Source organism: Saccopteryx bilineata, chromosome 1 (genome assembly GCF_036850765.1).
Source record: "Saccopteryx bilineata isolate mSacBil1 chromosome 1, mSacBil1_pri_phased_curated, whole genome shotgun sequence".
NCBI classification, from domain to species: Eukaryota; Metazoa; Chordata; class Mammalia; order Chiroptera; family Emballonuridae; genus Saccopteryx; species Saccopteryx bilineata.
In genome coordinates, this window is record NC_089490.1 from 81,967,246 (window position 1) to 81,981,436 (window position 14,191).

Consider the following 14,191-nt stretch of genomic DNA (forward strand, 5'->3'; position numbering starts at 1 on the left):
TCAGTGAGCACAGGCCTGTAGCCCGACCACTTCTCCCACACAGGTCCCGGCCCTACTGTCCTTCACTAACACCCATGGGCTCAGAGGCGGCCTGGGGGAGGTGGCAAGGCCAGAGCTGGGGCGGCGGACAGCCAATGTGCAGGAACTTAGAGTGTTGACTACTACATGGAACCAGATATTTTAATTACTGAAGAAAATTTTTCTTCCTCCCTCCCTCCTTCCCTCCCTTTCTCCCTCTCTCCTTCCCTCCCTTTCTCCCTCCCTTTCTCCCTCCTTCCCTCCATCCTTCCCTTCCTTCCTGTCTTTTTCTTTCTTTTTAATGAAAGGTGAACAGAGAACATTTTATCCAAGGGATATGAGAGAATTAGGCTCAAACAGTGAGTCTGAAGCAGCAGGGGGCAGGGGAGAAGAGACAGAAATGTGATTTCTTAAAATGTGACATCTACTTACCCCACCTATTGGTCACATTCATGAGGGGACAAGCCCAAAGGTGCTTAGCAATATTACATACAATAGAAAAGTAGAAAGCCACCTAGAGAGCCACCATCTGAATAAATACATCATGGTCTAGTCCCTCAAAGTACCACAGACGTCCCTTACCGACCATGGTTCAATTTAGGGTTTTTCAACTTTATGAAGGTGCAGAAGTGATATGCAAAATACATTACATAAAATATTTCAATAGTTGATGACAAAATAGGCTCATGTTAGATGATTTTGCCCAACTGGAGGCAAATGTGTTTTCTCATCAACATTTAAGGTGGGCTGGGCTAAGTTTTGAGGTTTGGTAGGTTAGGTGTTTTTTTTTTGTATTTTTCTGAAGCTGGAAATGAGGAGGCAGTCAGACAGACTCCCACATGCGCCCGACCGGGATCCACCCGGCATGCCCACCAGGGGGCGATTCTCTGCCCAACCGGGGCGTCGCTCTGTTGCGACCAGATCCACTCTAGCACCTGAGGCAGAGGCCATGAGCCTTCCTCAGCTCCCAAGCCATCTTTGCTCCAATGGAGCCTCGGCTGCGGGAGGGGAAGAGAGAGACAGAGAGGAAGGAGAGGGGGAGGGGTGGAGAAGCAGATAGGCGCCTCTCCTGTGTGCCCTGGCCGGGAATAGAACCCGGGACTCCTGCACGCTAGGCCGATGCTCTACCACTGAGCCAACCGGCCAGGGCCAGGTTAAGTGTTTTAAATGCATTTTCCAGCCATAGCTGGTGGTTCAGTGGATAGAGCATTGGCCCGGTGTATGGACATCTGGGGTTTGATCCCTAGTCAGTGCACACAGGTGAAACAACCATCTGCTTCTCCTTCCTCCCTCTCTCCATTCACTCTCTCTTCCCCTTCCGCAGCCAGTATCTTGATTGGTTTGCACATGGCCCTGGATGCTGAGGATAGCTCTCTAGGAGTGCAACAGCCACAGGCACTAAAGATAGCTCAGTACTAAAGCATTGACCCCAGATGGGGTAGCCAGGTGGATCCCGGTCAGGGCACATGCGGGAATCTCAGGAGTCTGCCTCACTATCTCCCCTTCTTTCACCTAAAAATAAATAAATATATAACATTTCCCACTTACGGTATTTTTAGCTGAGGATTGGTTTATTGAGATGTAACTGCACCATGAGTTCACGAGTGTTTGTACTATGCAGCTGTGAAAAGGAATGGACCTCAAGCTACACAAATCAATGTGAGTGATGCTCCCAAGTAGTACAGTCCATAGAAGAATATAGGCAACACAGTGGTGTTATGTAAAGTTTAGTCACATGCAGAGCAGTATACTGCTAAGAGACTGGCTCCCATGTAAATATATAAATAGTAGAAGCACATGAGAATAAACCCAAACCTAGGTTGAGGGATGCCTCCAGGAAGGCACTGGGGATTTTCTCCTGGTACACGGAGGCCTTCAACTGCATGAGGTGTGTTTCACTTCTTTAGCTGGGCTGTGAGCACCTGGGTGTTCTTGGTTATATTTTATATCTTGTACAGCTTAAAACTTTTATAGTCACGCCCTTCCATTCCCCTAGCCACATTCCACTTTTGTGCTCTACAATGTTGGCAACACTTGTCCAAAGAGTTCTGTGTGGTTGTCCCCACCACGCCACTGACACTGCACTTGTCCCGAAGACCTCTCCATTCCCAAACCCAAAGCCCACCTCTCCACATCACCATCCTCGACCTCAGATCCATCTGGCACAGCAGGCTACACCCTTTCTCAAGAGCCCTCTTCCTGTGGTTTCTGGGACACCATACCCCCCTGGTTCTCCTGCTATACTGCCATTCCATCCTTGTCTCCTCCTTAGCCTGATCTTAAATACGGTAAGACTCCAGGGTCTGTCCACTCTCCAAATGTGTCTCTTTCCTACGTGACCTCTGATGATGCCCTTCTGAATCGCCATCCCCGGCCTTTCCCCCTGTCTTTGTCAGGTCAGGCTGCTAAAACAAAATACCACAGATAGGGGCTTAAACAGCAAACAACTATTTCTCACAGTACTGGAGACTGGAGTCTGAGGTCACGATGCCAGCCTGCTCGGGTACCTGGTGAGGGCCTCTTCCGGGTACCCTCTCATTGTGGCCTCACAGGCCTCTTCTGGGTATGTGTGCTCAGAGAAAAAGAGAGAGAGAAAGAGAGGGAGAGCTTCTCTTCCACTTCTTACAAGGCTATTCCTCCCATTCCTCCAGCCTGATGACCTCATCTAACTCTAATGGCCTCCCAAAGGCCCCATCTCCTAATACCATCACATCAGGGATTACGGCTTTACTACATGAATTTGTGTGTAGGAAGGGCATTCAGCCTCTAACCCCCTAATACCAGACTTGAGTCCCACGTCCCACAGGACACACTGCTAAGATGTTATGGTGTTTGATCTTCAAAGCAGCAACTTCCTGAGGTCCAACCTAACACAGACCCCTTCCCCAGGCAGCTCCAGCTGGGCTGGAACAAGCATGACTGATTCAACCAGTAATGACTGATCTAACAGGCATAACTAATCAAACCAGGAATGATTCTTGTTTGTTCTTTTTCAGTGATATCTGGCATCCAGGGCCAGTTCCATGGGGGTGCAACCTAGGCAGGGGCACTGGTCCTCACACGGAGAAGAGCCTTATGCTTGCTTTGAAGTTCTGATGTCACTGTCTTGAAATTATTAACAACTTATGAACAAACGTCTCCCCCCACAGTTTTCATTTTTTTTCAGGGCCCTAAACATTATGTAGCCAGTCCTTCTCCACCCAACCCATTAACAAATGCCATCGTTTCTGAATTCCCCAGTGGTCCACCATCACCAACCCTAAGCAAGTCCAGATCAGCTCGCTTACAACACAGGCTGTTCTTCCAGCAACCAGGCCTGTCCTTACACTTTCTCTGGACGCCTCAGAACTGGACTCCAGGACTGTCCCTTCACTTTCTCTGGACCCCTCGGAACTGGACTCCATCCTTTCCTTCCCACACAGCAACCATCTGTTTCCCACGCAGCACCACGGCACTTCCAAAATGGGTGTCAGATCAGACCCACTTGAGATGAAGTTCAAATATGTGGCCCATGGCCTACAAGACACTGTGTGCGCTGTTGTCTAGCCATCTCGCCGGCGACATCTCCTGCTCCTCACTCTCCCCTCCCCTTATTCCAGCCCTGGCTACTAACCTTCTCTCCTATTTTCACTTCCATGCCTTTGCACTTACAATTCCCTCTGCTAGAAATGCTACTCCGCTGCTCTTTGTAAAGCTTGTTCCCTCATTTCATGCAGATCTGCTGGCTCAGATGGCACCACCTCCAAGAGGCCTTCCCTGACTGCCCCATCTCATCCTCTGTCTTTATCCCTTAGACTGCCTTAGTTTTCTTCATACCACTCATCACACCTGAAATGGCATGTGCCCTGGTCATTTTCCATTGGATCTCACCCTCATTATAAAGGAAGCTCCATCAGGACTTAGACTGGGTTACTGCCTAGAAAAAAGCCCTGCATGACAATAGATACTCGCCTGGCCTGTGTTGGCACAGTTGATATATGTGTTGACCTGGCATGCTGAAGTCACCAGGTTGAAACCTTGACTTGTGCCCAGTCAAGGCACATACAACAAACAAGCAATGAACAACTAATGTGAAGCAACTAGGAGTTAATACTTCTCACTCCACACACCCCTCTTTCTCCTCTCTCTGTAAAATCAATAAATAAAATCTTTTAAAAAATCACAATAGATACTCAAGAAATATATGTAGAATAACTGATGCTAAGTAAATTAATGATGAATGAAAGAAAAAATATAAGGGGAAGGGGTAATGAGAAAACAAATAATAAAATGGTAGACCTAAATCTAATCATTTCAATAATTACACTAAATGTTGATGATATAAACATTTCCATTAAAAGGCAGAGACAGACTAAGTAGATCTAAAAAAAAACACCCGCTTCAATACTGCCTACAAAAAAAAACAAACCACTTGAAATATGAAGACACAAATAAGTTGCAAGTCAACTACTAGAAAAAAGTATGTCAGACAGTAAGCACAAGAGGGCTCCTGTGGCTATTTTATTTCAACCCCCTCCCCCAGTTTTTTATTCTGACATAATTAACATATAATGTGACTACCTTAATATCAGGTAAAAACAGACTTCAAAAGAAAGATCATTACCAGAGATAGAGACATTTCATAATGATAAAAAGGGGCAACTCATCAGCGAGGAATAACCACAAATGTGTGCGCCCCAAATAAACAGAACCCAGCAATACACGAAGCCAAAATTAACAGAATTTTAAAAAGAAACAGATAATTCCACAGTCATAATAGGAGACAGCAAGGCACTCTCTCAGCACCTGATGGAACTAGACAAAAATTCAGAAAGACGCAGAAGATCTAAGCCGCGCCACACCATGTTGATCTAATTGACGTTTATAGAGCACTTTTTAAAAACACCATTTTGTGGCGCACATGGAGCACACATCACCTCAGACAACACCATGTGCTTTCGAAAAAGTCTCCATGAACTTAAAAGGGTAAAAATCCTACAGAGTATATATTCTCTGACCACTACAGAATTCAGTTAGGAATAAGTAACCCTAAGAGTTTCACGAAAACTCCAAATGCCTGGAAATTAAATAACAAACACCCTTTTAATTCATAGGTCAAAACTCAAACAGGAGAAGTTAAAAATATTTTTAATTGACTGGTAAACTACAACAAGCCTGCAGGATGCAAGTAAGCTGTGTTTGGTGGGAAAGTTACAGCATTAAATGCTTCTGTTAGAACCGAGGAAAGAGCTAACATCAATGACTCCGGGTTTCACATTAAGAAAATAGAAAAAGTGAAGCCACATAAGAAACCCAAAGTTAGACCTCGCTGGGCGCTCAGGGAGGGAGCTCACAGTCCTTGATTTCTACTGTCTCCTGTTTTTCCAGAGCAGTGGGGCTCCTGCTTAAGGGCCCTGCTCAGCGGTCAGGAAACTGGGCCGCATTAACCCCACAAACAAGCCCTGATCCAAGGCCTAATGGGTGTGGGAAGCGGTCAGGACGCTGGCAGCCTGAGCCCCACTCACTGCTCCAGGATCCCCAGCCGCCCCCACCACACCACGTAACCCCACTGCCCTGTGACCCCCGAGGCCCCGTGACCCCCGAGGCCCCGTGACTCCCGAGGCCCGCGCCCCTTGACCGTTGGCTCACCCCGCGGCAGCCGCTGCGTCTCCCAGCTTACCCGGACAGGTACTATGTGGCTTGGGCCCGTGCTCCTGCTCCTGGGCCTGGGCTTGGGCTGCAGGTGCCTCCTTCCACCCCTGGCTCCTCGTGGGGCTCGAGCCATGGTCCCTGTCCCTTATCTCGGAGCACCTGCCGTGGCCCATAGCTCCTCACCCACGGCTGAGATCCGCGCCTCCGCACGGGGTAAGGCGAACTATATACGTTCAGTTGGGGGCGCCCTGGGCCTTGGGCTGCCGGACCAGCGGGCCTGCCTCAGCCTGCGCCCACGCGTGGCTCCTGGCGGCGGAGTCATCCTCAGAGGCAACCGTGCCGTCTGCTTCTCCCGTGGCCCGACGCGGCCGCCTCTTCAGCAATGCCTCCATGTGCGCGTCCTGCTCCGCTCGCGTCGCACCCGCCGCTCCGCACCCACCCACGTGGACTTGCATCTCTCAGCACCCAGAGACCTGCTGTCCCTGCAGTGGTCTACGCCCCTGCGGCACGCCATCGGGCCTCTGGAATGGACCTTTGAGCTTGGACAGATCAGCCCGCAAGATGACTCTTCTGCCTCCCACGTGTCCCCCCGCTCCACTGGGCCCATTGACCCTCACCCTTACTTGGGTTTTGTGGCCCAAACCAAGTGTCCTACAGATGGGCCCACACCTGTTGTTTCAAAAGCTGTCAATTCTGACAGTGCCCAGGCCATGAAGTCCTCAGTGACCTGTCAGTTATCTAGTAAGAAGAATTGTTTCGTCACCACCATAAAAATCAATGGGAAGAAAGTCGGTTCTCCCGTGGTGATGACCAGGAATATGGATGTTTCCTTGAATGTTTCCATTCAGTATACATGCCCAAAAGCTCAGAGCATTGAAAAACTTTGGCATATTTTTCTAGAGCCCTCTCCATCTAATTCGCTGAAGGCTCCTCAACAGTTAGATATACCAGAACGCCAGTTAGGGCAAGATTTAACATCTATCCACATCCCCAAGAATGTTTTGTCTTATGGCGTCTATACTTTCTCATTCCGGCTGATCCTGATCCTAGAGCCTTCTGTGTCTATCCAGTGCTCAGATAGCATTCGTGTGACTATTGCTAGAAGTGCCCTGAAGGCGGTTCTTCTCGGAAATTCTACCATGAGAGTTAATTTCACAGGTAGGCTGGTTCTGAATGGGTCAATGTCCTCTGACCCAGATTCAAACGACCCTTTAGAAGGACTCCAATTTTTCTGGTACTGTACCACAAATCCAAAAAACTACAGAGGATATCATATAGAAGTGATCAGCAAGGAAGTCTGTCTCCCAGAGCAGGCTGATCTCAAGTGGACGTGGGCTTCCGACCCAGAACTGACACTTTCTCCGCAGGCACTGAAAGGGAACCAAGTCTATTTTTTCAGAATGGAGATAAGAAAGGGTGACCGAACAGCATTTTCTGAGAAAAGGGTCTATGTGCTCCAAGGACCAACACCTATAGCAAATATTGCATGTACTGAAAATTGTGATCCAATTTTGATTATATCCAACAGATTTTCTCTCTTTCTAAATTGCACGCGTTGCATCATAAGCCGTGATGTCTATACATGGTCACTTCTGTTACCTTCAGGGAGTAAGATGGCGTTTGATTGGACACAGCAAACTTCAACAGGAAGGAATAGCATTTATTTGTCGATCAAAGCTTTTGCTTTTAGGAAATTTTTCGAAGATGAGTTTTGCATTTCTTTAGATCTGGCAACTTGGAGTGGAGTGAACTTGGTGCTCAGGTATCCCTTTATTATTAATTATCCCCCTGAAATTGAAGAATGCAAAATCAATCCAACTAGTGGAATCTCACTTTATACTAAGTTTGTTGTCCATTGTATTAACGTTAGGGATCGGAACATCCCTCTTACATATAAAGTGGTAGTATCTGATTTACATGGTTTTGGTGAAATCAGTTCTATAAAAGAGAACAGCTTGGGGACCATCATGTATATGGGCAATGAGCCCACCTCACCGCCCTCCTATTTTCCTGCGGGTGTGCTGGCCAATCATTACGCTATGAAGATATTTGTCCTGGTATATGACTTCCTAGGAGCTTTTTCCCAGGTGACTTTGTACACCACGGTACGGGCTCCCACCGACAAAAATTCATCGAACACCGTGCTGCAGCAATTATATAATATGACCGTGGGACAAAATTCAGCACTCTCTACTTTGATTCAAGAGCAAAAATATTTGTCTGCGGGTTACTTAATGTACATAGCAGCCTCCATTTTGAATAGCATGAAAACCGATGCAACTCTGCAAGCAAGAAAAGCCAGTCTCCGCGAACACATCGTAAATCAGTCTTTCATTCTTCCTATAAGCAATCTGGTGGAAATCAGCCAGGTAGTCACGGCTGTGGCTAAATTAACGCAGAAAACATCTGAATTCACTGGAGTCGCTCGGAAACTTGCCACGGTGAGGCTTTGGCAAGCAAGCCAAGTCCTGCAGCAGCAGCAACAAAAAGATAAACACATCCACTCTGAACAGATAGAAATGGTGAGCACCGGAATATTAACAGCTCTGTCCAATATCCTGAAAATGACTCCTCGTTACGAAGTTGATGCTGATCCTTTCTATGTAATACAATCTCTTGCAGACATAGTACTGGCAGGTAAAGTGCCAGAAAATGAAACCACGGCCATGAGGAGTTCGAGCTTTAACATGTATGTCAGGAAATTGGAACAGTGGACTGTTACTAGCATCTTAGGCAATGAGAAACACTGTCGAAATTGTTTTCACCCAACCATAGACAAGAAAAGTGTTCCTACCTTGTCTGCAAATGCTCCTATCTCTGTGATGTTTTGTGAGTTTCCGGAAGACCCCTTCCCTTGGTTAAATGACGGGGAGAGCATTTCAGCAGATGTGGTCGGATTCAGAATGACAGGGACTACAGCTCAAGGAGACGTGCTGGAGATCATGCCCGACAGTGTGGAAGTATTCATAGGCCGAAAACAGCTGAGCTCTGAAGCTTTCAGTCTCATTGTGGGACCCGACAATGAGCCTAATCAAGTTGATGAGTCCTTGAGAGAGACCATAGGGGCGTTCAGCTTTGAAGTGGACAGCAGAGCTGTGAAGGAGCTGTTGGTTCACATCATAACAGATGTGACCGTGTTGTTCAACGTGTTGGTGTATGCCAGTAGTCAGATCACCCCAACGGCGCTGGTGGCCACCTTCCTTGTGCCCCATGAGATCCCTCCAGTTCCCAACCAGAGTGGTCTGTTCAACCCAGCCTGTACAGTTAAGATGCCCCATGTGGTTTGCCTCTCATCGTCCTTGCTTCAAGTCATAGCTCAGCAGGGCCAGTCATCCAAGTGCAACATTACCGTGGTGCTGCGGGCACCTCATTTCGTCCTGACACCCAGTGACAAGCTCGTGAGAATTTCTGTTTCCACTGTTCACTGCTTGAACATGTATGGGATCCAGAGTGACTGGAGAGAAGATAACTGTGTGGTCGGAGAAAAGACCAGCTGGGACAGAGTGCACTGTGTCTGTAAGAACACGCGGAGGGCCAGGCGGCAGCTGAACGCCATCAGGCTGTCCCACGTTGAACATCACATCCGCTACCTGACAGCGAAGGTGATTGTGGTACCTAACCCTATAGATCTACGGTTAGAGACCATCAAGAAGGTCACCCAAAACCCCGTGACCACCATCACTGTCCTTTTCATTATGTTTACCTATATAGCCCTAGCTTTCTGGGCCTTGCACAGAGATGAAATGGACCAGTTTATTGGGGACAATGTGATTATCCTACCTGATAACGATCCTTATGATAACATATGTTACCTGGTCACAATTTTTACAGGAAGCCGTTTTGGGTCTGGGACCAGGGCCAATGTCTTTGTCCAACTTAGGGGAACGCAAAATACCAGCGATGTGCACTGTTTAAGCCACCCACATTTTAAAACTCTCTACCGAGGAAGCATCAGCACTTTCCTCCTAACGACAAAGAGTGACTTGGGGGACATTCATTCCATCCGCGTGTGGCAGGACAATGAGGGCAGCGCCCCCAGTTGGTATCTGAGTCGCATCAAAGTGGAAAACCTTTTCAGCAGACACATCTGGCTGTTCATGTGTCGGAAGTGGCTTTCTGTCAACACCTCTTTGGACAGAACCTTTGACGTCACCAACCCTGACGAGCCCCTGAGGAGGATAGACTTCTTCCTTATCAAAATGAGCAACAAGCTAAGGACAAGTCATATGTGGTTCTCTGTTTTCGCTGGAGTCATGGCCAAAGGCTTCAGCCGGCTCCAGAGGCTGTCCTGTTGTCTGGCGATGCTGCTGTCCTCCCTAATGTGCAACATTATGTTCTTCAACCTCAACAAGGGGAAGAGAACGGAGTCTAACGAGAACCGATACATCAGATCGATGATCATAGGGTTGGAGAGCGTCGTGATTACCATACCTGTGCAAGTCACCATCACCGCTTTGTTCACCTACGCCCAGAGGAAACCTCAGGTGACCCTAGCTGAGGTGTCTCCTCAGAAGCATTCCGTGGTGGCAGTAGCAAGTGGACACTGGGAGGAACGTTTGGAAAAGTGGCATGCCCAGGAAACGGCAGAGGCACCCTCCAAGAAGGCCGAAACACCTTCCTCTAGGCAAGCTCATGAGCTTCAGAAGGCTTCTGTCAAGGCAACTGTGAAAGGTAAACGCCAGCTTGAGCAAGCAGAGAGCGAGGCTTCATGCACACACACACAAAATACCAACACTAATAACAGAAACGTCAGTGACATTCCCGAGGTCCCCTCTGCCCAGCCATCTTCTCCAGAGGGTCCTCCGCCCCGGGCCAAGAAGCCCAGGATTGTTCTGCCTAGGTGGTGTGTTTACATCGCATGGTTCTTGGTTTTTGCCACGTCGGGCGTATCCTCATTCTTCATTATTATTTACGGACTGACGTATGGCTACGACAAGTCGGTAGAATGGCTCTTTGCTTCGTTCTGTTCGTTCTGCCAGTCCATTTTCCTGGTGCAGCCATGCAAAATCATGCTTTTGTCAAGCATCAGGTCACACAGGCAAAAGTACTGTAAAAACCTGTCGTGGGTTAGCAACTATTCCTACACTGAGATCCAGCTGCCGAACGTCGGGTTGCACCCGGACGAGATACGAAAACAACACCAGTACCTCGTAGACATCCGGGCCTCCAGGATGTACCAGCCCCTCACAGAGGATGAAATCAACATATTCAAGAGGAAGAGGAGGATCAAGAAGAAAGCTCTGCTCTTCCTGATTTACATGCTGACTCACTTTCTCTTCCTGGCCCTCCTGTTAGGCCTCGTCACCCTCCTCCACCACACCGACAGCTTTGCCTATAACCAGTTTGTTCGCAATCAGTTCTCTGTGGACCTTGCTACGGTGACCAGGCTGCCCGAAGTCTACCGGTGGCTCGACGATGTGCTGGTGCCTTTGTTCCACAACGACCTGAACCCAGCGTTTCTTCCTGACAGCTCCTCTAGGATCCTTGGCCTCCCACTGATGAGGCAAGTGAGGGCAAAGTCCAGTGAAAAGGCCTGCCCGCCTGCCAAAAACTTTGTGCCCAACAGCATCGAAGGAGAAATCCACTGTCATCCTGAATACGGCACCGATCCAGAAGACACAGAAAACTACACCGGCTTATGGAAGAAAGTTCACAAGCGGGCGACAGACAAGAACACCAAAGGGTTCACCTATAACCCTCCAGAAAAGAGGTGGGTGTATTATTCCCACGGACTTCTACATACCTATGGGTCGGGGGGATATGCTTTTTATTTTTTCCCAGACCAGCATCCATTTAATTCCACACTGAGGCTCAAGGATCTCCAAAGGGGCAAGTGGCTGGATGAGAGGACGTGGGCTGTGATCCTGGACCTGACCACTTATAACCCGGATGCCGGTCTGTTCTGCAGCATCTCTGTCGTGTTTGAAGTCTCGCAGTTAGGAGTCGTGAACACGAGCCTCTCCACGCACTCCTTCTCGCTGGGCGAATTCACCAGAGAGCCGTCGACAGAGGCCTACATGTATGTGGCCATCCTCGTGTTTTTCCTGGGCTACTCTGTGCACGAGGGCTACGTCGTCATGCAGGAGGGGGCCTCCTATGTGACACGTGTGTTCAATTGGCTCAACCTTGCTCTCAAGTGCACCCTCGCTGCATTGATTGCGCTGCTTCTCAGGAGGTACCTCTGGGCCTCCAGCCTCATTCAGTTCTACTCCTCGCACCCTGAGGATTTCATTCCCTTCCATGCAGTGTCCCAGGTGGATCACGACGTGGCGATCGTTCTGGGTTTCCTGCTGTTTCTGACCATCCTGAAGACCCTGTGGTATTCCAGAGTCTTTTATGACGTGCGCCTGGCTCAGACGGCCATCCAGACCGCCCTGCCCGGCATCTGCCACATGGCGCTCGTGCTGTCCATGTCCTTCTTCCTGTTCATGGCTTCCGGCTACCTGGTGTTTGGTCAACACGAATGGAACTACAGCAACTTGACCCATGCCATGCAGACACTCTTCTCCTACTGTGTCTCTGCATTTCAGAACATGGAATTTTCCGGGAACAGGGTCCTCGCAGTTCTGTTCCTCTCGGCCTTTGTGCTGCTGCTGATCTGCGTGTGGATCAACCTGTTTCGGGTTGTGATTCTGTCTGCCTACAAGGAACTGAGGCAGCCTGTGTACGAGGAACCGTCCAACGAAGTGGAAGCCATGGTCTACCTGTGCGACAAATTTAGGACTCTGTTTGGCTTCCTATCCTTTCAATCCAAGGCCCAAGATGAGTCTGGGCTCTTTGAGCACATGCTCTATGGGCAACCAGAGAAGCACAGCAGATGCTTCTTGGGGCTGAAGACCAGAAACATTAATGAGAGGAAGATGGTGTATCTGGTGGTGTGATCGTAACAGTTTCAAGAGGTCCAGGCATAGGTCTCGCCCTCAAAATGTTCAGTTTAGTGTCTCCATCTTGCTATCTGCCTGCAGGCCGCACACCCCCACATTTGCACGTATTCCCACTCTTGGCCTCCACTCTTGGGAACAAAAAAGGAGGTATCGGTGTGCAGTGCCCAGGGGAGAGGAGGTGACAGCCTATGAGTCTGAGATGAGCTTCCTTTAGCGGGAGGTAGGTGTCTTTGAAGCCCACAGCAGTTTAGAAGGTTAGAGACCCACGTTTGGGGGAGGGAGCTAAAGATTCCCCAACATACCTCACTGAGAGATGTTTTCACAGACCTGAGCTTCCCTGACCCTGTCTCCTCTGCCCACACACACTCCAGCTGGGCCAGGGTTGCAGGGGACCTCTAGGGTGTCCTGGGTTATGCCCGGATGAGGACCGTGGTGGTCAGAAGTCCAAAGCTTCTCATCTACTCCCTAAGGCTCCTTCAAGTTAAACACATAAAATATTTTAATCTCACTCTGGCCATGGCTTCTGACCATAGGGCACACTTGTAGCTAGCATAGTCTCTCAAACACCGGACTTCTGAGCAGGTTGTGAAATTGAGTAAACACAGGGGAGGGGCCAAAGACCTTCTTGCCTAGAGACAAAGTCTTTGTTAGACAGCAGCAAGGTGCATGTGCAGGTTCACTTTGAAAGTGGTAAGTGTTCTGCCTGTCACCATATCCATACTCCAGATTTTAGTTTCTTGTTGTTTATGTCCTGGTGCATTGTTACTGAATAATAAAGAAAATGTGATTCATCATGTAAAAGCGGCAATGTGGGCTGGCTGCTGCTGTATTTCCCCCAGAAGCACGGGGATTTTTGCAGATTCATTATCAGAATTGAATGTGAGGCTTCTGCGAGATATGCCATGATTTCTGTGCGGGGGGCATCTGGACGACAGGGCTGGAAAAGCTGGACAACAAAGTCAGCTTGGCGACCTCTTGGTCCAGGTGTTCGGGAGTTACTGAGGTGGCCCTGTCATCTTGCAGGCACCATGACCTCTCATGGTTCCTCCTGGGGCGGGTGGGGGGGAGCCTGAGAGCTTGGAGGCGGCCGGAGTCTTCCTGCCAGGTCAGAAGATAACCACAGCAGCTGGCACGACTCAAGTCTTCACAACCAGATTTTCTAAGTGTTGTTGGGGAGGTCACAGGAGTTCATGCTGGCCCACTGCTCTGACTGCAGGCCATGTTTGTAGTTAGCACCTCTCTTAATCACCTGACTAAACAGGTTGAGAAATTCATTCAACAGGCCATAGGTGAGGGGCAAACAAGGCTTTTTACTGATGGAAGCTAGCTTCCTTCCCATGCATTTGCCCATTGACTCACAGAGGGAAGGAGGTTAAGCCCCAGCTACAGGTAGTGTGGGGCGAGCACCCTTGGAGGGTTTGGACACTGGTGGCCCCTATTCTGGTGCCAGGGGGGAAGCCTCAGGGGTACATTACTGTCTCATGACTTCGAGCTGTGCAAAGGGAGAGGAAGTTTCAGGGCCATAAATGCAGGTCCCAAGTGGGTAGTTCTGTCCAAGAGGCCTCAAGGGTGCCAATAACAGCATGGAGGTGGTCTGAGTGAGGACCAGGCAGGCACTGCAGGTCCTGTGAAGGTGACAACACTCTCAACATGTGATT

The 14,191-nt window shown here is 49.0% G+C and overlaps 1 protein-coding gene across 1 annotated transcript; it reads left to right on the top strand.

Annotated features, from left to right (window-relative positions):
• The first annotated feature begins 5,690 nt into the window (after positions 1-5,690).
• PKDREJ (polycystin family receptor for egg jelly) lies at positions 5,691-12,530 on the top strand. Its single transcript, XM_066253051.1, has one exon. It carries the CDS (start codon positions 5,691-5,693, stop codon positions 12,528-12,530), a length of 6,840 nt encoding a protein of 2,279 aa, XP_066109148.1.
• The last annotated feature ends 1,661 nt before the right edge of the window (positions 12,531-14,191 follow it).